The sequence below is a fragment of the Rhinoraja longicauda genome, chromosome 1, assembly GCF_053455715.1.
Source record: "Rhinoraja longicauda isolate Sanriku21f chromosome 1, sRhiLon1.1, whole genome shotgun sequence".
NCBI classification, from domain to species: Eukaryota; Metazoa; Chordata; class Chondrichthyes; order Rajiformes; family Arhynchobatidae; genus Rhinoraja; species Rhinoraja longicauda.
The window spans coordinates 131,564,480-131,585,143 of NC_135953.1; the positions used below are offsets into that span (position 1 = coordinate 131,564,480).

The window sequence follows — 20,664 nt, forward strand, 5'->3', positions numbered from 1 at the left end:
TTGAAATGCTGAGCCACCGGGAGATCAGGTTGGTTAAGGCGGACTGAGCGAAGGTGTTGAGCGAAACGATCGCCGAGCCTGCGTTTTGTCTCGCCGATGTAGAGAAGTTGACATCTGGAACAGCGGATACAATAGATGAGGTTGGAGGAGGTGCAGGTGAACCTCTGCCTCACCTGGAAAGACTGTTTGGGTCCTTGGATGGAGCCGAGGGAGGAGGTAAAGGGACAGGTGTTGCATCTCCTGCGGTTGCAGGGGAAGGTACCAGTAAAAACAGTGAATTCATGCTAGCTCAGTGCTGAAATCATTACCATGAGCTGGCAACGTGAAATTCAGCCATTGACACCATTGTGTTGAATAGTCTGGGCTAATTGCACACGACACTCCCTGCCCTTGCTTTACCATGTTACTTTTTTTTTCAAATCTGTGTTTGTTGCTAAGCATCCTTAGCAAGGCATTTAAAAACTCCACTGTCAGTAACATCACCCCCTTGAAAAGTCAGTGATCAAGATATTCTGCAAAAACATGTTCATGCAATAATAAAGCTCTGCTTTTCATTCAGCTATTTTTTAAGGCAGGTGTAGATTAGTGTAATGGTGTCACTCATGTTATGCGTCATGTGTTTGTAGTTACACCCCATTAGCCTTTGAGTGACCACTGCTTGTGAGATTCGGAAGTGCACAGCTTCACCTCAATTCCAATTTGGCATTCTGACCTCAATGTTCAAGAGTTGGATCATTAGCCCTTGTCCAAACACTCTTTTTTTTGTTGAAAATGTGAGTGCAACTGTGTTTGAACAATGATTCTCAGTGTCTGACAGAGAAGGAAATAACGGTGAGATAATCCACTTCAATATTTGGCTATTAGATGTGCATGTTTCTTTAAAGGAGGAATTCTTCCTCAGCCAGCACCACAGATGATGTGAGGTTCAATTATTCACATTCCCAATTATCTATTAGAAATCTACTGAACAGAGTCTTATGTCAGACATTGGTTAATTGCATAGCTCACCACACTGGTCTTCATCGAGCTGAATTAAATCAACCTTACAGTCCAAGTAATTTGTTTCTCAATTGATGTTTAGCTGCATGGTCCTTGCCTTCCTTCCATTAATTATAACAGTTTGTAAAAGCGCAATGTAGAGCTCTCCTTCATTAAGATGGATAATGGAGATTCTAATGTAAAACGTTACTTCAATCCAATGTGCATTCAATTGCTGGAAAATAACCGGTACGTAAAACCACTGATTCCTATCAATTTTAACTGTTTCAGAGATCCTACTGATATTTTGTAGAATGCCTCGAAGATTACATTATTTATTCCTGTTATACATTGTCAGTTCCAGAAAGGGTTTACATTTATTTGATGTTTGATGACCTCATTCTGAAAGCACTCGCGCACTAAACATCAAGTTTCAAATTATTATCTAAATCACGGTGGCAATCATTTAGCACAGAGCTAGGCTGAGGAAGGATTCTCAGGACTCTGACATTCTTCAATGGTCGTTGAAATCTTGGACAATGATCTTGTTTCACATTCAAAGAGCATCTACCTCTATGCAGAATCCCATCAGTATTGCACAAAGTTGGTTATATATCCTCACATCAAGGAGTGAGTATTGAGACCGCAAAATGGTGCTTCATATTTCTAGTCATTGTCAACTGAGACAAGTTAACATACCGACAGAGATTTTAGATCAGGCTCACATCTGTTTTATTTTATTACACCAAGGAAATAGCAAAGCTAGTAGTTTTGTTAAAATTTAGCAAAAACTGTTACATTTATTTTTGTTTGGTGTTATTCTGATCTTCCCCCGCTTAGATTTCTTCCTCACTTGACTTTGTGGATCTCAACAAGGGAGTTAACAGGTTTGAGGATTCTGTACACTTGCACACGCACCCACAAGCACACACACAGACGCACGCACATGGGTGCACATACATGGACACACATGCATACATAACACCACACAAAATCACAAACTGTTATGTATTTGCAACGATAACTAAACTATCGCAGAGACAGGTAATATCAAGGCACCACAAAGCCATGGATTCATATAGACGGGTTCGCAGGAGCATTTGACTCCTATACCATAATAGCCGCAATTCACCATTTAGACACAGCGAGTTTAATTAAGCTACACCACACTGGATATCGAAGATGAATGTGATCCACTTCTTACTCGAATAAAACAGATACGGACTTCCAGCACAGGAAGTGGAAAGACAGAAAGATTTACATTAATATGATGCAGTTTGCAACCCAGGGGTACTTCAAACAGAGTATTCTTTGAAATCGGTATGATTTTCCCATCTTTGACCCAGGGTGTTTTTTTACCTGTGCTCTGAATGAGATACGCCAACACAGTACAGATCGATGGAGAAACAAGGAACTGCAGATGCTGTAAAAATAAAACAAACACAAAGTGCTCTATAACTCAGCAAGTTAGGCAGCATCTGGGGACGGAATGGACAGACGATGTTTCGGGTTGGGACCCTTCTTCAGAAACAGTTCAGTACCGTGCTTCAAAGCAGATAAAGAATTAGATTGAGGCCATCATGATCTGTTCAGGTCCAGTGGCAGTAAATGTTTTCTCTGTGATATTTCTGAAGATAACTATTCGTTTCCTAAACAGAACATTAAATACTCTGTTGTTATTTGCACCATCAGCCAATGCTAATCCCTGCATAACTTTATCCACAAAGCATGCGCAGGCTAAACACATCAAGTCCTTTACATTAAGCTGAGATTGTAAAATAACTCATTCACAAGTCATGTAACTGTACATAAATCTAAATTAATAAACTTAAATAATTTGGCAACATTTCACTATCAAAAGCAGGTATTGGTTATTTTTCTTTTGATTCAGTTTGAGTGTCAATGACTTGTTTGTTCTGGCGATAGTAGACATTTCTTATTAAGTATCTCATTCTGAAAAATAATGCTGATAAAAGTTATTCTTTCCAAACAATGCCATGCACTAAATATACAACAATTGAACAATACTGGTCTTATAATTGTACACTTTATCAGGATAACCCAAAGATTGTTATCACATCAATTTTTTTTTTGGTTCATGGTATCTGCTGCAGATTTTACTTGGTGCAGAATGGGAATGAACTTGTAAAATCAAACCTGTGAGAGAAAATACTTTTTTTTGTGAAACAAAATGGTTTCTCAAAATCAATGACTTCCATATTTACAAGTCCTTCTATCATTGACCATTATCTGCCCAGGAAAAACAACACCAATCATCCTTTACTCTGCTGCTGGGAGGCAATGAGGTAGATGGTCCTTTCATTTTCCTTTCAACTTGGGAAGAAAGCTAACACCTTCCACTTCACTTCTCCTTGGCAGGAATCACTAGAGACAACTATTTTCGTTAATATGTTCAGAAGATTTTGAAAACAAAATGCATGCTAACAGAATATAATTTGAATATAGTGCAGGTAGCTAATAAAATGCCGTTGCCAAAAAGCACATGAAGAAAAAGATAGAAGTTTTGTGTTGTAAAGTTTCTGATCTCTAGCTATTTTAGCAAAGTCTTCTTCAAAATAAGGTAAGATTTATCCATTATGGAGTACAAGTTGTAAGGAACAAGTTGTAAAACCAAGTTGCAAGGAATCTCCTGTTTAACAGATAAAGTACAAAGTTCATGAAGGTAGATAGAAAGATCCCTTGTGACATTCAGTGGCAGAGGTCCAGGAATTAATTACTGTTCATGCTCAAACAAGATTTTGAAATCAACAAATCTCAAGCAATTTGTGTTGTCTGTTTCAGAGAGCTCTTGGAAATCTCAGTTTGCATGGTTGACATGGCAATGGCCTCATAGTCCTCCACACTGGGGCTGCATTTGCAGTAATGGAGAATTGATCGCAAATCCCTCTGAAAATTCTTATTGAGGAATCCATAAAAAATGGGGTTTGTGCAGGTTGAGAGCATTGCTGTCAGATGACAAACGGAGAAAACCAGGTTGTGATGGCAATTGTTAATGGCCTCATAGTTCCAATCAAAAACAGCATTGAAGATGTTGAGAGGTAGCCAGCAGACTGCAAAAGCAACTACTATGGAGATTAGCATAATGTTGATTCTTCTGTTCTCATCTGCCCTGTATTTATTCTCTCTCATCTTGTCCATCATGTCGTTTCTCCTCCTCAGCCGCACGTATATCTTTTAAAGACAAAACAAGATTATTTTTAGCAACTGTGTAGGAAAGAACTGCAGATGCTGGTTTAAATCGAAGGTAGGCACAAAATGCTGGAGCAACTTAGCGGTGTCGGAGGGAAGGAGGAATCACAGAGGGGGTCAGTCTGAAGAAGGGTCTTGACCCAAAACTTCACCCATTCTTTCTCTCCAGTGCCTGCAATCGCTGAGTTACTCCAGCATTTTGTGTCGACCCATTATTTTTAACAAGTTATATATTTAGACATTCAAGCATTAAATTTATAGGATATATTCTTTTCTAGAATTATTATTTCTCGAGGGCGACAGCTCCCAAGTCAGTAAATGGATTAATGAACTATCAGCTCCGTCTTGCAGTCCAGGTCATGCACAGAGTCCTCCTGTAGTTTCTGCTGAGTTGGCTCATCTCTTCCTGCATGATAGAAGGAATGCCCAGTTGGCTGCACTATCCTGACTTGTGGAACAAATCCAAGGTTTTGGCTCCTAATTCCCAACCAGTGACCCTCGTTGAAGGTTCTTCTTACTAGAAGATTACAGGGTCAGGCTCGGCAGTGCATCTTTGAATGGCCTGAATAGGGTCAATGCCTATGCCAACGCATCAAGAATCAGGAGCAGAAATAGGCTATTTGGCTCCTCAAGCCTGCTCCATCTTTCAATAAGATCTTGGCTGATCAGACTATAACGTCAAATCTGCATTTCCATGGTAACCTTTCACCCCTTTGCTCTTCCAGTATTTAACTCTCTCCACCTTAAAAATAGTCAAGGAGTCTGCTTCCTTCACCGTTTGAAGTAGGGAAATATAAAGGTCTATATTGGGACTGGTTCAACTATAAAACTAGGTTGGCATGGACGTTGGGCTGAAGGGCCTGTTTCCATCCTCAATGACTCTGGGAGGAAAAAAAAAGATACCTTATGTTAAGTTTTTAATAGTGTGCCCTAGTTCCCACAACAGGAAGCAACCCCTACACATCCACCGTTAAGATCCCTCTTGCATGTTTCAATCAAAACTGACTCTTTGAAAATCCAGCAGATACAAGCCTAGTCTGTCCAAACGTTCCTCATAAGATAAAATGTACACCGTGTATTAATCTACTAAGCCTTCGCTGAACTACTTTGAACATACATTAACATTCTTTCTTAATAAGGAAACTGATGTGGTACACAGCAGTCCACATCAATCTGAAGAAGGGTCTCGACCCGAAAAGTTATACATTCCTTCTATCCAGAGATGCTGCCTGTCCCGCTGAGTTACTCCAGGGTTTTGTGTCCATCTTCGGTTTAAACCAGCACCTACAGTTCCTTCCTACAACAGCAGTCCACATGTTGTCTCACCAGTTGTCTGACTGAACTGGAATATTTGCCTTCCTACCTTTGCATTCTGTTAGTTTTCCTAATTATTTGTAGAATTGCATACTAGAATACACACTTGGGCAAAATGTCAACTATAACTTAATTCCATTGAGAGCATATTCATAAAGGAATCCTCTTACACAGGGAATGCAGAGGAATTGCAGAGGAAAATACAAGTAGTTAAAAAAAGACACAAACTTACAATATTAGCTATTCTTTCAGGCAATCAAAGTACACAATGAGTTACTAACAATGATGTCCTTAACAGTGTTCTCTAAAATGAATTAACTTAAGAAGGATTGAGGCTCATGTAAATCATTGCACAACACCATAGAGAAACTATTAATGAAATATAAAGTACAATATCTTCATACATCATCTCAAAGCTACAATCAACTTGAAATTATAATAATTTCCACTGTTCAATAAATTAGTCTTTGCTTTATTCATTGGTAATTGAATTAGTCTATCTTGGAAACATCCCCTAAATCCTGTTAATTGTAATATTTTAAAATATACAGAAAATGTTTTCTGAAAAAAAAAGTTGAAATTAATGACCAGTGTGTAAATTGGAGAGGTGTCAAGTCTCCCCCTTTCCTGTGAGCATTTTAAACTTTTTTTTTATGGGTCAAATTCAGGCTAACGTGACTAGTCCAAAATGCCAACTTGGTCGGCATGGACAAGGTCATAAGGTGATTAGCGATAGGAGTAGAATTAGGGCATTCGGCCCATCAAGTCTACTCTGCCATTCAATCATGGCAGATCTATCCCTCCCTCCTAACTCCATTCTCCTGCACTCTCCCCATAACCACTGACACAAAGTGGGCAGAAGGACCCGAATCCATGTGTACAGCTTTATAACTAAGTATTCCAATGTGGATCCCGGCAAGGAGCAACATTTATATTCTTTATTTATTTCTTCAGTGCTTCTAGTGAAACACTGAAGTTGATTCTTAATCCTGCACTTAGGGTATCACCACAAATGACAGGTGAAGAAAAGCTTCAAAAGCACTGTTATGAATTTGCTAACAGTGAGTAGGAGAATCCTTAATCCTTTTTCTCTCTTGCTGTAACTGACTTCAAAGCGTTCATCTCTTTTGCTTACTGTATTTGTGTTGCTAATGGAAACTCCATTGTTGCTATCAAACAGTCTAGAAAGAGGGAACTGGGAATAAAATAAAAGACGGCTGTGCTGCTTAAGGTCTCTGTAGACTCCCAGTATCTGAATGGGTTGAATTTGTAACTTGTTTCAAGCCAATGTGCCAACAAGCCACTTGGCTGTCACTATTCATGGCCATAATTTCTCATTCAGCATTCCCCTGTTAACCTTTCTTCTTTCCCTCTCCTCCTTCAATGCTGCGAGACTCAAGAACACTAATTGTCAGGAGATTTAATGATTTGAGTTTTCCAATTCTCAACAGCCCCAGTTGTTTTGTTCTGCTTTCCACACTTCCTACACTCAATCAATGTCTGAAATATAAACAATGGAATTTATACATGAACCTATTAAACATGATTTATTTTAATTCAGTGTAATATTTTGGGAACATTTGGGAATGAGCGTTTGTAGGGACTGAGCCTGTACTCATTGGAGTTTAGAAGAATGAAGGGGGCACCTCATTGAAACATACCGAATAATGAAAGGCTTGGATAGAGTGGACATGGAGAGGATGTTTCCACTAGTGGGAGAGTTTAGGACTAGAAGTCATAGCCTCAGAATTGAAGGACATTTAGGAAGGAGATGAGGAGGAATTTCTTTAGTTGGAGGGTAGTGAATCTGTGGAATTCTTTGCTACAGAAGTCTGTGGAGGTCACCAGTGGATATATTTAAGGCAGAGTTAGATAGATTCTTGATTAGTCCAGGCGTCAGAGGTTATGGGGAGCAGGCAGGAGAATGGGGTTAGGAGGAAAGGATAGATCAACCATGATTGAATGGCGGAGTAGACTTGATGGACTGAATGGCCTAATTCTACTCCTATCACATGATCTTATGATCTTATGAACATTACAAAAATATCATAGCTTAACACTTGCTTTAAGTTCCTATCAGAAATAGTTTTCTCATCATTTAGCAATCCAAATTGTTACTCTCTAATGTTGTAGGATGTTAAAGCTAATCCAGAAAACCGTAAATATAAATTTTGAATATTGATTTCTATCGGTGCAATACATGATGAAAGTGATGGGTTTAAATGCAGCCAGGAGGAAATAATTTATGAAACAGTTTATTGGACAGATGTTCAAGCCCTCCTTGTACTTTCCAGTAAACAAGATCAAACGGAAAAGAAATTAACTGTGAAATGTTTCCCTTCACAGAGAGTTTTGTGACACTGTTTGAATAATGCTGAATGGATAAAAACGAAGTAAACTTTACCACTACAGACCGAGTAAATAGGTGAGAATGCTTCTTAAATGCTTCACTTAAAACTGATCAGCATTCAGCATGCTTGGTTCTGCTTGCTTCTGCTCCAGGAGTTAAGCTGACTATTTGGTAAAAGAGAAAATCAGGCCTCAGGTTCCTGCAGTCAGAGGCTATTCTGACCACTGTGCCTTTCCTAGCTGTGTGAAAGTGCAAACCAATGAGTTCTCCCTCACATACCCCCTGTGTTTTGACCCTAATGCTACCTGTATGCCATTCGCACATTCTCCCTGGGACCTTGTGGGTTTCCTCGGGGTGCTCCAGTTTCCTCGCACATCCCCAAAGACATGCAGGTTGGTAGGGTAATCGGCTGCTGTGAATTGCCCCAAGTGGTAGGAAAAAAAACTGCAGATGCTGGTTTAAATCGAAGGTAGACACGAAATGCTGGAGTAACTCAGCGGGTCAGGCAGCAGCTTGGGAGAGAAAGAATAGGTGACGTTTCGGGTCGAGACCCTTCTAGAAGTTACTCCAGCATTTTGTGTCTACCTTGGCGGTTGGTAGAGCCTGGAGAGAGTTCATGGGGAAGTGAGGAGAGTAGGGCTGCAGTGGTAGAGTTGCTGCCTTACAGCGCTTGCAGCGCCAGAGACCCAGGATCGATCCCGACTATGGGTGCTGTCTGTACGGAGTTTGTACGTTCTCACCGTGACCCGCGTGGGTTTTCTCCGAGATCTTCGGTTTCCTCCCACACTCCAAAGGCGTACAGGTTTGTAGGTGAATTGGCTTGGTATAAGTGTAAATTGTCCCGAATGAGTGTATAGGATAATGTTAACATGCGGGGATTGCTGGTCGGTGCGGACTCGGTGGGGCAAAGGGCCTGCTTCCGCGCTGTATCTCTAAACTAAACGAAAAAAATAAAGTAAAATGGGACTGGAGTAGGAATAAAGTGAACTGGTACTTGATGGTTGACATTGATTCAGTAGGACTAAAATCCTGTTTCTGGGCTCTATGACTCTGTGACTTGGAAATTTTTCCTAAGTAATCACATCAAAGCAATTGAGAAATGCACAGCAATTCATGAAATGAATGGTAATGAAGTTTTTTTGTGAAACGAAAGTTGAAACCTAATTCTGCTCGGTTCAAAGGTGCCACATTTGGCATTTTGACAATGTGTTGGCTCTGCAGCTCGCCATGGTTTCTGAACTTGTGAATTGTAAATGCCAGGGGGTTTCCTATGTGAGGCTGAAGTCAATTGTTTAGCTTGTGTTTCTTTCCAGCGCTGCTCAAAGTCAAGATATTTGTCAGAATGTGATCACTTCGTGTTAGATATTCAATTCCAAAGTCACAATAAATCACTGTTACATTAAACAAATCAGCTTAAATCTAATTGCTCATTCATCACAATATAAAGCGTTGCAGTCAAGGATTGTTGTAAGATTAAAACATGACTTTTGATCATATTGTTAAAGAGATTGTAAAGATTGAGGAAATAGGTGGTTCCTCTTCAAGAGATAACTCTGTCACCTAAATAACGCGTATGATAATCTCTCTGCAGTAACCTCTACATTGTTACAATTTCAAAACAACTGTGTGGTTAGATAAGCAGTAGTTCTTTGCTAACCTTTTCCACTCCTCAATATCTTTATCATGTATGCTATGATAGGGACCTTGACAATTGTTAATCAAATCTTTGACGTGACTATTTTAAAAAATGATTGCATTCTATTCATTGGTGAAAAAAAATAGCTCCAAAGGTAGCCTTCATTCTGGCAATAAAAGGAAGCTTTCATGCTGATTCGTGTGCCCCATGCAAAGCTGGGAGAATGCTGGGAGAAAACATTAAGAATTTGCTCAAGAAGGCTAACACATGATGCGGATTTGATTTACTTCTTCACTTCAGCGTCAACCAGGCATTCAGTGCATGGACCCAATGGTTTGTAACAACCTGAAACATCTCCTTTTAGCTGCATGGGACACCACCATTGAATGTATCATTGTTGAAAACATCGCTAAAAGCCTGAAATTCTTATAAATTATCTTCACAGACACTTATATATCTGACAAAAGTTTAGATCGGATATTTATATATCTTAATATAGTCAATATCATACAGCACGGAAACAGGACCCGTTTCACTTGGATAGTTTTATATTCCTGTGTCTAGATTTTAGATTTAGAGATACAGCGCAGAAACAGGCCCTTCGGCCCACCGGGTCCGTGCCGCCCAGCGATCCCCGCACACTAACACTATCCTACACCCACTAGGGACAATTTTTAAAAAACATTTGCCCAGCCAATTAACCTACATACCTGTACGTCTTTGGAGTGTGGGAGGAAACCGAAGATCTCGGAGAAAACCCACGCAGGTCACGGGGAGAACGTACAAACTCCGTACAGACGGCGCCCATAGTCAGGATCGAACCTGAGTCTCTGGCGCTGCATTCGCTGTAAGGCAGCAACTCTACCGCTGCGCCACCGTGCCGCCCGTGTCTGTGTTTTAAAGATATTTTCAACCTTTTTTCTTTATAACTAATTAATTTTAAATAAATTAATATCTTCGTTATGAAAGCAGAAAGGAATTTCATTCAAACCTTTTAAGTATTCATACAAGAACCTAACACAGTCATGTCTATACTTCTGTAATTTATTGGATGAAATTTGATTTTGAGCTCTGTTTAAATCTAATAGAAAGCTGTAATCACAAGATTGTCTGTGGGAGGTAAATAAAAATGATTTGGCAAGGAGTAATTGATATCCTGTTAAAAAGATTGAGATAATATGGGAATATTTATTTTATGTGGTAAAGTGTATGATTTTGTTCATCAAGACAAGATTTATGATTGTGTAAGAAATAATGACATATGAACATTTTTTATTGCATGTAGTGTACCTGTGGTTAAGCCTTATTGGGAAATTTGAGAGAATATTTAGAATATCAGTGTAATATAGCAGATAATTATTTAGCTCTGTGAATAACTAATGAATGAAGAAGGGTCTCGACCCGAAACGTCACCCATTCCTTCTCTCCTGAGACGCTGCCTGCCCTGCTGCGTTACTCCAGCATTTTGTGAAATAAATACCTTCGATTTGTACCAGCATCTGCAGTTATTTTCTTACACTAATGAATGAATGATCAGCTTAATAGCTGTCTGTCATTATTTTCTCTGAGAATATGAAGCGTTTTCTTTAAAGTAGCTAGGAAGGTTACAACCATTTAGTTACCTTAATGTATTTTTCCATTTACTTTTGCAACTTGCCGCCAGTTCTCCAAGCATCCTTATGTTATTGAACAGAGTAATCTTATCGGGAAGTCAGTGACAAAGATTGCTTTCATCTCAGCAATTATATTACTCATGTTCCCCAGTCAACCCATCAGAAAGCTTAAAGTTTGTGAAAAGCAGAACAAACTGCTAATGGTGGAAATCTTAAAGCAAGATATGCAGGAAACATAAAGCAAATCAACAGACAAGCGAACATTTCTATCAAAGGGACACCATATATTATGTTGTCCCTTCACTGATGATGATTGTCCTTCACAAGTGAAAAAAGAAATGAAAATAAAATAAACTATTACATTACAGTCAAATCAATGTGGTCCATTTGGACAGTTTTGATGGTTTACTCTGAACGAAAGTAGTCGTTGTTACATTTAACAACTGAAAATGCTGCAATCTTACAGCATAATTGGAAAGTAGAGAAATAATCAGCACAGCCAATTTTCTCTCACTCTTGTTACATTTATAGACTTTTAAATGACAGCTAACGTTGTGATTTGAATTCAGATTTTGGAAAATGTTACGTCATATAGTTGATATCCAGATATCTCTTAAATAAGCTTCATTTAATTAGTATTGTTAAAATGGTTTTTAAATCATATTAATGTAACAAAGACTTCACATATCCCAAATAAATTTGTACAGACTTATAACATGCACACTTGACGTTCTAATGCATTTGTATTTGTAAGAATCATTTAGACAGGTACATGGATAGGACAGGTTTAGAGGGATATGGGCCAAATGCAGATAGATGGGACTAATGTAGATGGGACATGTTGGCCGGTGTGGGTAAGTTGGGCCGAAGGGCCTGTTTCCATGCTGTAAGACTCTAGGACTGTATGACTCTCTAATGCATGTACATAACCTTCATTTTCACTGTAATCACCTTAATGCAGCACAGTACAATACAGATGCACATAGCCAAAGTTTTGATGTATATATTGAGTGCTTGCTAACATTTCTGTCTGGCACCGCTCTAGACAATTACAAATAGTTCTGCTATAATACGATATGATGATATGATACAATATAAATTTATTTATCCCAGGAGGGAAATTGGTCCGCCAACAGGCATAAAGCACAACGATACATGAAACATGAAATTTAAGTGATGAGTGGAAAGCCCAGGATTGGGGATGTGCAAAGATTAGGAGAAAGTGAGATTTGGGGTCTGGAGAGTTTCAGACTGGCAATAATTACGTTACTTTTCTTGCAGGCTGCACAAGTATGAATAGAAGGGATTTCTTGTCATTTTCATTGACATGCATTTCTCAATGAGACAATGGTGCCTGATCACTACGGGGAAACAGGTTTTTCCCCCCCTAAGCTGTTTAAATCCAAGACAAAGTAACTTTTAAGTGGTTTTCTAGTTCCCAATTGAAATCATGTTGCAATCAGTTTGCCCCACGTGATGCAAAAAGTAATTCCTACTTCACTTGCATTACATTGACTTCATGTTAATTTTTTTTTTTAGATTTAGAGATACAGCACAGAAACAGGCCCTTCGACCCACCGGGTCCGCGCCGCCCAGCGATCCCCGCACACTAACGCTATCCTACACCCACTAGGGACAATTTTTACATTTGCCCAGCCAATTAACCTACATACGTGTACGTCTTTGGAGTGTGGGAGGAAACCGAAGATCTCGGAGAAAACCCACGCAGGTCACGGGGAGAACGTACAAACTCCGTACAGACGGCGCCCGTAGTCAGGATCGAACCTGAGTCTCCGGCGCTGCATTCGCTGTAAGGCAGCAACTCTACCGCTGCGCCACCGTGTTTTCTGGCAAACTATGCATATCTGCCGTTGTGTTGAACGACTTGTTTCAGCATTGTTTTGAAATTGCTTCAGTGTGGCATTATATCGAAATACATTAGCTGGTCCAGAATCGAAAGCTTGAAAACCGAAACATAGGATTCAAAAACCAAATCAACTTTGATCACATGTAAACCGGGGCAGATCATCATAAAATCCAGGCACTCCTTACTTACTGACTTACTTTAAAATAACAGATGAATATGAAGCAGAGCGGTGCGAAATACTGCAATACCAGGAGACACGTGGTGTAGGCCAGCCTCTGGTTTTCCGACGGCCACTGATCAAAACACAAGTACTTCCCAGCAAATTCTTCGGAGTATTTCGAGTCATACTGGAATTGCTCATTCGTTAGGATGTGGAACAGTGGGAAAGGCAATGCAGTCAGCATGGCCACTGTCCACATGAAGGCAATGCTTAGGTAGGCATGCTTGTTGTTGGGTCTCCAACCACGGGGATTGATTATCAACTGGTGGCGCTCAATAGCGATCAAGACCAAGGAGAAGATGGAGACGGTGATGGAAATGCACTGGATCATGGAATTCATCTTGCACATGGCCTCTCCAAAAATCCAATGGTCCATGAACGTATAGACGAATGTGAAGGGCAGGCACATGATGCTGATGAGCAGGTCGGAGACTGACAGGTTGACGATCAGAATGTTTGTGACATTATGCATTTCTTTCTGTTTCATTATGATAATGATTAGAAGCAGATTGCCCGAAACTCCAAGGATGATAATGGCACTGTAAACCAGAGCTAATATGAAAATCATGGCGGGTGGCGAATAACACTGGTCAAAATGGTCAAAGGTGAAATTTCTCTCGGAATAGTTAAAACGAATGGAGTGATTTTCAGCGTAAACAGGAGTTGTGCCATCCATTCTGGTTCCAAACAATGTTTAGTGAAGTGCAACGTTAATTATAAAAAGTTTGGCAAAGTAGTCTTCTGAGAAGAACGTTCTGTTCACACTTCACATTGGTTCCATGTTTCCTTATGTGCACGAATCTTCCTATAATTGAAAATAAACATTAGCACAAATACAGTAACTAAAAACAAGTCTCAAATAATATTAACTGGGCATGATTAAAGAACCCTATTGCAAATATCTATCTTTAGAATATGGAGAAAATATGGTCATTTTCTGTCACCTAATTACTTTATCAGGATCAAGCAATCAAATAATTGGAAGTGAAATCGAAGCAGCTGATGTTTGGTCTTGAACGTCTGAATATTATCAGATAACTTGATTCTCATAATCTAATACTGTAGCTTAAATGTTAATTGGTATCAAAGGGTTTGCAAACTGAGATTCTGTGAACACTTAGATAAATTATACTTCTGAACATATCTCCTGAAAAACAAAATGTTAAACTTTTATTTGCACATGATATCTTTGTGAAAACAGAATGCATGCAAATATTATTCCTCTGAAACCTATCCTGCATTGTATAGCTAAGGAAAAGGAAGAAGAAGAGTATGTAGACAAAAAATAGTTTAGCGGAAATGTGGAGTAGTGGTAGAGTTGCTGCCTTACAGCGCCAGAAACCCAGATTCGATCCTGACTATGGGTGGTGTCTGTGTGGAGTTGGTACGTTCTTCCCGTGTCCTGCATGGGTTTTCCCCAGGAGCTTCAGTTTCCTCACACACTCCAAAGATGTACATGTTTGTAAGTTAATTGGTTGGTGAAAATTGTAAATTGTCCCTAGTGTGTGTAGAATACTGTTAATGTGCAGGATCGCTGCGCCGAATGGACTGTTTCCGCACTGCCTCTCGAAAATAAAAACTGCCTGCCTCGATTCTTCATTTAACTCTTCAATCATTGCAAGTATCCCACTAGGAATGACTTTGCTTCAGTCCTGCTACATTATTACCCCCAGAATTCCACAAGGATCAAATTTAATATAAAATAATGACTACTTATCTAAATTAAACATCTTTTTTATGAGATTTTGTATTGCTACAGGCCCCTTGTGCACCCGTTCATTGCATCCTGGTGTATATGACAATAAGCTGATCTGGTATGATCCTCTTCCTACTTCACCTATCAGTAGTATCTACATCCTTTTATTCTGAGTTAGGTGTAAACTCCTACACACTACTGCACAACAACAAGGAGCAACTGTAAGTCACATCTCCTTGTTAATCCTTTCCTCCTGCCACATGCAGGATTGTGGAGAGCATATTAGACAATAGACAATAGACAATAGACAATAGGTGCAGGAGTAGGCCATTCGGCCCTTCGAGGCAACACCACCATTCAATGTGATCATGGCTGATCATTCTCAATCAGTACCCCGTTCCTGCCTTCTCCCCATACCCCCTGACTCCGCTATCCTTCAGAGCTCTATCTAGCTCTCTCTTGAATGCATTCAGAGAATTGGCCTCCACTGCCTTCTGAGGCAGAGAATTCCACAGATTTACAACTCTCTGACTGAAAAAGTTTTTTCCTCGACACCGTTCTAAATGGCCTACCCCTTATTCTTAAACTGTGGCCCCTGGTACTGGACTCCCCCAACATTGGGAACATGTTTCCTGCCTCTAACGTGTCCAACCCCTTAATAATATTATATGTTTCGATAAGATTTTTTTCGATAAGATTTTTTTTGCTGCTTTTCATCTTGAAAGTCCTGCTTTACCAAGGAAGAAGTTGTCAGGAAGGTTTTAGGATAAGGATAAGGGTAAGTATCGATGAGAAGGAGCTGTTAGGATACTGGCTATATTCACTGGTCCACGTGGGATACATATTAGGTTGAAGAGGGAGGATAGCGTTGGAGGTTGTAGAAGAGCCCCAATCTTCTCATCTCCCCAAGGAGAACTGTAAGGAAGGCAATTACAGGCCTGAAAGTAAAACCATGGTATGGATAACACGTTTGGCTAGCAGGAAACCCATCTCTGTAGCACAGAAGCAGGACAATGGCAGCCATTCCTCATTGGGAACTCTCAATGAGATATCAGCATGTTGTGGAACTATAAGGTTGGAGGTTGTGAAGGGGAGATCGCTAGAGGTAACGAGTGATGGGTCCCCATCTGAAACGTCACCTCCCGAGATGTTGCCTGACCCACTAAGTGACTCCAGCGCTCTGTGGCTTTTTTTGTTGTAAACCAGCATCTGTAGCCTTGTTTCTACGTCGGTATGTTGTGGTGCTTCTGGTGTCCTGATGGATCTGGAAACACCCTTCAAAATGCAGCGTATAAAGTCTCCAAAGTAATGCCTGGCTGCCAGATGCTGCACAGTGCCTTGGAGACACAAGTTGGAGAGGGCACAACCTCTTTTGGATGAGATGGGGAAGGAAGGGGAAGGAGCTGCAGACGGGGGGAAGAGCAGTGGTGTACGGTGCTGCCCAGAGTGCCCAAATTAAACTGCCCATTTGGCTCTGTCAGACCAGTCATGCCACATCTAGTTGCAAATCCTTTGATCATTACCACTATCACCCACTTGCCGTCAATCCACCTCCACCCTATCTTCCCGCACCATCAACCAGTCCTGCAAACGGCCATTGATGCTTTTCTTACTTGGGATCAGGTTGAATGTGATTGAAAATTGGACAGATGCAGACGTGAGGAATTGCAAAGACAGAAAGGAATGGGCGTACTGCACACTTAATTGCGGCAATGATGATCTGGAGCTGAGTGGGGGAGTTGGCTATCTGTGACATTCAGAGCATTGGTGACAGCGCCTTTGTTCTCATCTTTGCTGATCTGATGAGGCCATTAAACTATCTGTGGCACTGAAAGAAGGAACAAGGACCACACTCTGGCTGCCCACTTCCATGTCAACCTTCTGGCATACTTCCTTGCAAAGCTGCTCTTCTCTCTAAGGCCACATGCCCCTGCAGCCTCCACAAGGAGTTCCCCGAGAGTCCAATGGATCTCGGTGTGTCTGAAGTTTACCTTCTACCTCCCTTGGTTGTGTTGTGCAGCTGCTGTAACTCCAGTGTCTACGAAGTGCTTGCAATGGGCCTTTAAACAGCAGAGCTGAAGCTGAGTTATGTACATTGTCATAGTGACTAATTGGGTTGATTGGTTGGAAAGACATTCTTGCCATAGACGGAGTACAGAGAAGGTTCACCAGATTGATTCCTGGGATGGCAGGACTTTCATATGAAGAAAGACTGGATAGACTCGGCTTGTACTCGCTGGAATTTAGAAGATTGAGGGGGGATCTTATAGAAACGTACAAAATTCTTAAGGGGTTGGACAGGCTAGATGCAGGAAGATTGTTCCCGATGTTGGGGAAGTCCAGAAGAAGGGGTCACAGTTTAAGGATAAGGGGGAAGTCTTTTAGGACCGTGATGAGAAAGTTTTTTTTCACACAGAGAGTGGTGAATCTGTGGAATTCTCTGCCACAGAAGGTAGTTGAGGCCAGTTCATTGGCTATATTTAAGAGGGAGTTAGATGTGGCTCTTGTGGCTAAAGGGATCAGGGGGTATGGAGAGAAGGCAGGTACGGGATACTGAGTTGGATGATCAGCCATGATCATATTGAATGGCGGTGCAGGCTCGAAGGGCCGAATGGCCTACTCCTGCACCTATTTTCTATGTTTCTATATCCCAAAATAATGTACCGAGGCCAAATGCAAGGCAGGGACACAAGGGACTGGAGTTGCTGGAATCCTGCATACAACACAAAACTCAGTGGGTCAGGCAGCATCTCTAACAATAAAATAGAGACAGTGAGATGATGCCTGGCCTGCAGAGTTACTCCAGTACTTTGTGTTCGAAGTACAAGGCACTCTGACAGTACTGAGTCTAATGGCCTACCCCACTCCGATGCTCTCAGCATGTAAGAATCTTATGGTTAAGTCCAGCAACCCTGAAAAGTGATGTGCGACATAGAACAAAGAGAGAAGTTAAGCTAAAAGTGTTGGGCACAAAGTCCTGGAGTAACTCAGCGGGTCAGGATCTCTGGAGAAAAAGGATGGTGACATTTCAGAGTCTGCTCCCACTCTGTGCCTATTCCTTGTATCTACTAAAAGTGCTAGAGTTATAACAGAATGTATTTATGCTGACAGTAACATGGGAAACATTAAGGAATGAGCAGGAGAAGGGAAATGATTGGGAACCTGGGCAATCATAATAATCCAGCTTTATCATCAAGCTCCTTATTAAAGATCTTTTTTTTAAAAACTTCATGATGTCATCTTCTTAATTTATTTTTGGCCAAATGTGTTTTGAACGTTGTTTAATTTAACGAACTCTCTTTCCCATCAATGTGGGAGAGCTATTTTTAAAACAAAAACCCTATTATTTTCAACAGCAAAATATTGACATAAAATGTGTCAAGCTTATTAGTTTAAGACAGGTGACATGGTTTGGATTGAGAAACCAATGTTTGACCTGAGTTTCTGCTTGTGGGTTCAGTTTAATTTTGACTTATATTAATTAATTCTCAAACTGGTGTACATGTAAAACATGTGCACTACATAAATGCCCGCCATTAATAATACATCTGCTGAAATGATTCTTGCTATTGAGGGCGTGCAGCGTAGGTTTACTAGGTTAATTCCCGGAATGGCGGGACTATCATATGTTGAAAGACTGGAGCGACTAGGCTTATACACACTGGAATTTAGAAGGATGAGAGGGGATCTTATTGAAACGTATAAGATTATTAAGGGGTTGGACACGTTAGAGGCAGGAAACATGTTCCCAATGTTGGGGGAGTCCAGAACAAGGGGCCACAGTTTAAGAATAAGGGGTAGGCCATTTAGAACTGAGATGAGGAAAAACTTTTTCAGTCAGAGAGTTGTGAATCTGTGGAATTCTCTGCCTCAGAAGGCAGTGGAGGCCAATTCTCTGAATGCATTCAAGAGAGAGCTAGATAGAGCTCTTAAGGATAGCGGAGTCAGGGGGTATGGGGAGGAGGCAGGAACGGGGTACTGATTGAGAATGATCAGCCATGATCACATTGAATGGCGGTGCTGGCTCGAAGGGCCGAATGGCCTCCTCCTGCACCAATTGTCTATTGTCTATTGTCTAAAGACAACCATGAACGCACTGATGGACCGGCAGTCGGCGAAGTGTAGTTAGTTTAGCGCCGCTAAGTTGTTGTTCTCCCACGTCAGGATAACTGAGTTGATAAACTTGCATTGTTTCTCCCACAAATCACATCCTCCCTACTCACCCCCGTAGAAAGGACCTGATCTTACTGCTCTCCTTCCACTATCTCCATCACGCATCAGACCACACTTCACCTATTTCACTCCACTTTCTCCCCACTCGCCCACTTTTGTCGTCGTCCCCCTGTAGTTTGGCTGAGCTACCTTTGCTCACTCTTGCCCGTTTACCTGGGGCCCCTTTGGTAGTTTCAGCCCTGCTCTTTATTTGCTCCGCGGTCTATTTCGCTCCATGCCCCATTTCAGAATGTGCTCCATCACACCGACTCCAACTCTCTTCCACCTGGCCTCCTCCTGCACCTATTGTCTATTGTCTATATTGTCTTTCACAGCCATCTCCATCTCCCGCGTTTTAATCTTTACCAAAAAAAACCCAAATCTAAAACAGGGCACCCACTTGAACGAAACAACCGGGAGATAGATAGGCGGCAGAGGTAGTAACACAAGATACAAGACACAAGTACAAAGTGCATCAATAATACCGTGCAGTGCGTAGAGCCAACTTGTTAAGCCGCAAGAGTTTTGAGAGCACATCTTTAAGGTCCCTCCATTATGTAAAAAAATCATAAAACCACGCAGAATGTGTCATTTTACTTAAACAGAGCGATAGCTGGCTTTAAACATCGCGTCAAAGTGCACAAGAAACATAACAATTTATCAGTCTGAAGAAGGGTCTCGACCCGAAACGTCGCCCATTCCTTCTCTCCTGAGATGCTGCCTGACCTGCTGAGTTACTCCAGCATTTTGTGAATAAATACCTTCGATTTGTACCAGCACCTGCAGTTATTTTCTTAGAAAACAATTTAAATGAATTGCCTGGGCAGATTCGCACACATTCACATACTTCTTTGCAAAGTACTTTAACCGCACATTCCAATCACTCATTGAAACGCAGTTTGAAGAAGAAGGGTCTGGACCCGAAACGTCGCCCATTCCTTCTCTCCTGAGATGCTGCCTGTCCCGCTGAGTTACCCCAGCATTTTGTGATACCGTGAAACGCAAAAAGTAACAGCGGTCTAAAAGTTTCCCTGAAATGCCATCAAACTGAGGGAGGGCGTTTCGCGCAGTGGTTAGTTAGGCTCCATCACCACTGCCCGGGAGAGACGACTGCTTTTCTGTAGATAGATTATATATATATTTTTTTTTAAAAAGCAGGTAGACACAAAATGCTGGAGTAACTCAGCGGGTCAGGCAGCATCTCTGGAGAGAAGGGATGGGTGACGTTTCGGGTCGAGACCCTTCTTCAGACTGAAGTTCTCTCTCCTCTCGGTGAAGGGGAACGCATGGGGTGGCATCTCACCTGCAACATTTCTATAAGAAAATAACTGCAGACGCTGGTACAAATCGAAGGTATTTATTCACAAAATGCTGGAGTAACTCAGCAGGTCAGGCAGCATCTCAGGAGAGAAGGAATGGGCGACGTTTGATGGCCATCAGTCTGAAGAAGGGTCTCGACCCGAAACGTCACCCATTCCTTCTCTCCTGAGATGCTGCCTGACCTGCTGAGTTACTCCAGCATTTTGTAACATTTCTGACCCACTTCGCCCAGAAGCAATCTGCCATCG

At 41.1% G+C, this 20,664-nt stretch overlaps 1 protein-coding gene across 2 annotated transcripts in view; it reads right to left on the minus strand.

Moving 5' to 3' along the window:
- Positions 1–20,664, minus strand: part of LOC144597426 (neuropeptide Y receptor type 1-like) — a 22,245-nt gene continuing 1,581 nt past the window's right edge. For both annotated transcript variants that reach the window (XM_078406790.1, XM_078406798.1), the window contains exons 2-3: positions 13,166–13,993; positions 1–4,170 (exon numbers count right to left, since the gene is read on the minus strand). In XM_078406790.1, coding sequence (XP_078262916.1) covers positions 3,754–4,170; positions 13,166–13,864 — 1,116 coding nt within the window. In that variant the 5' untranslated portion in view covers positions 13,865–13,993 and the 3' untranslated portion in view covers positions 1–3,753. The remainder of the gene's footprint in view (positions 4,171–13,165; positions 13,994–20,664) is intronic.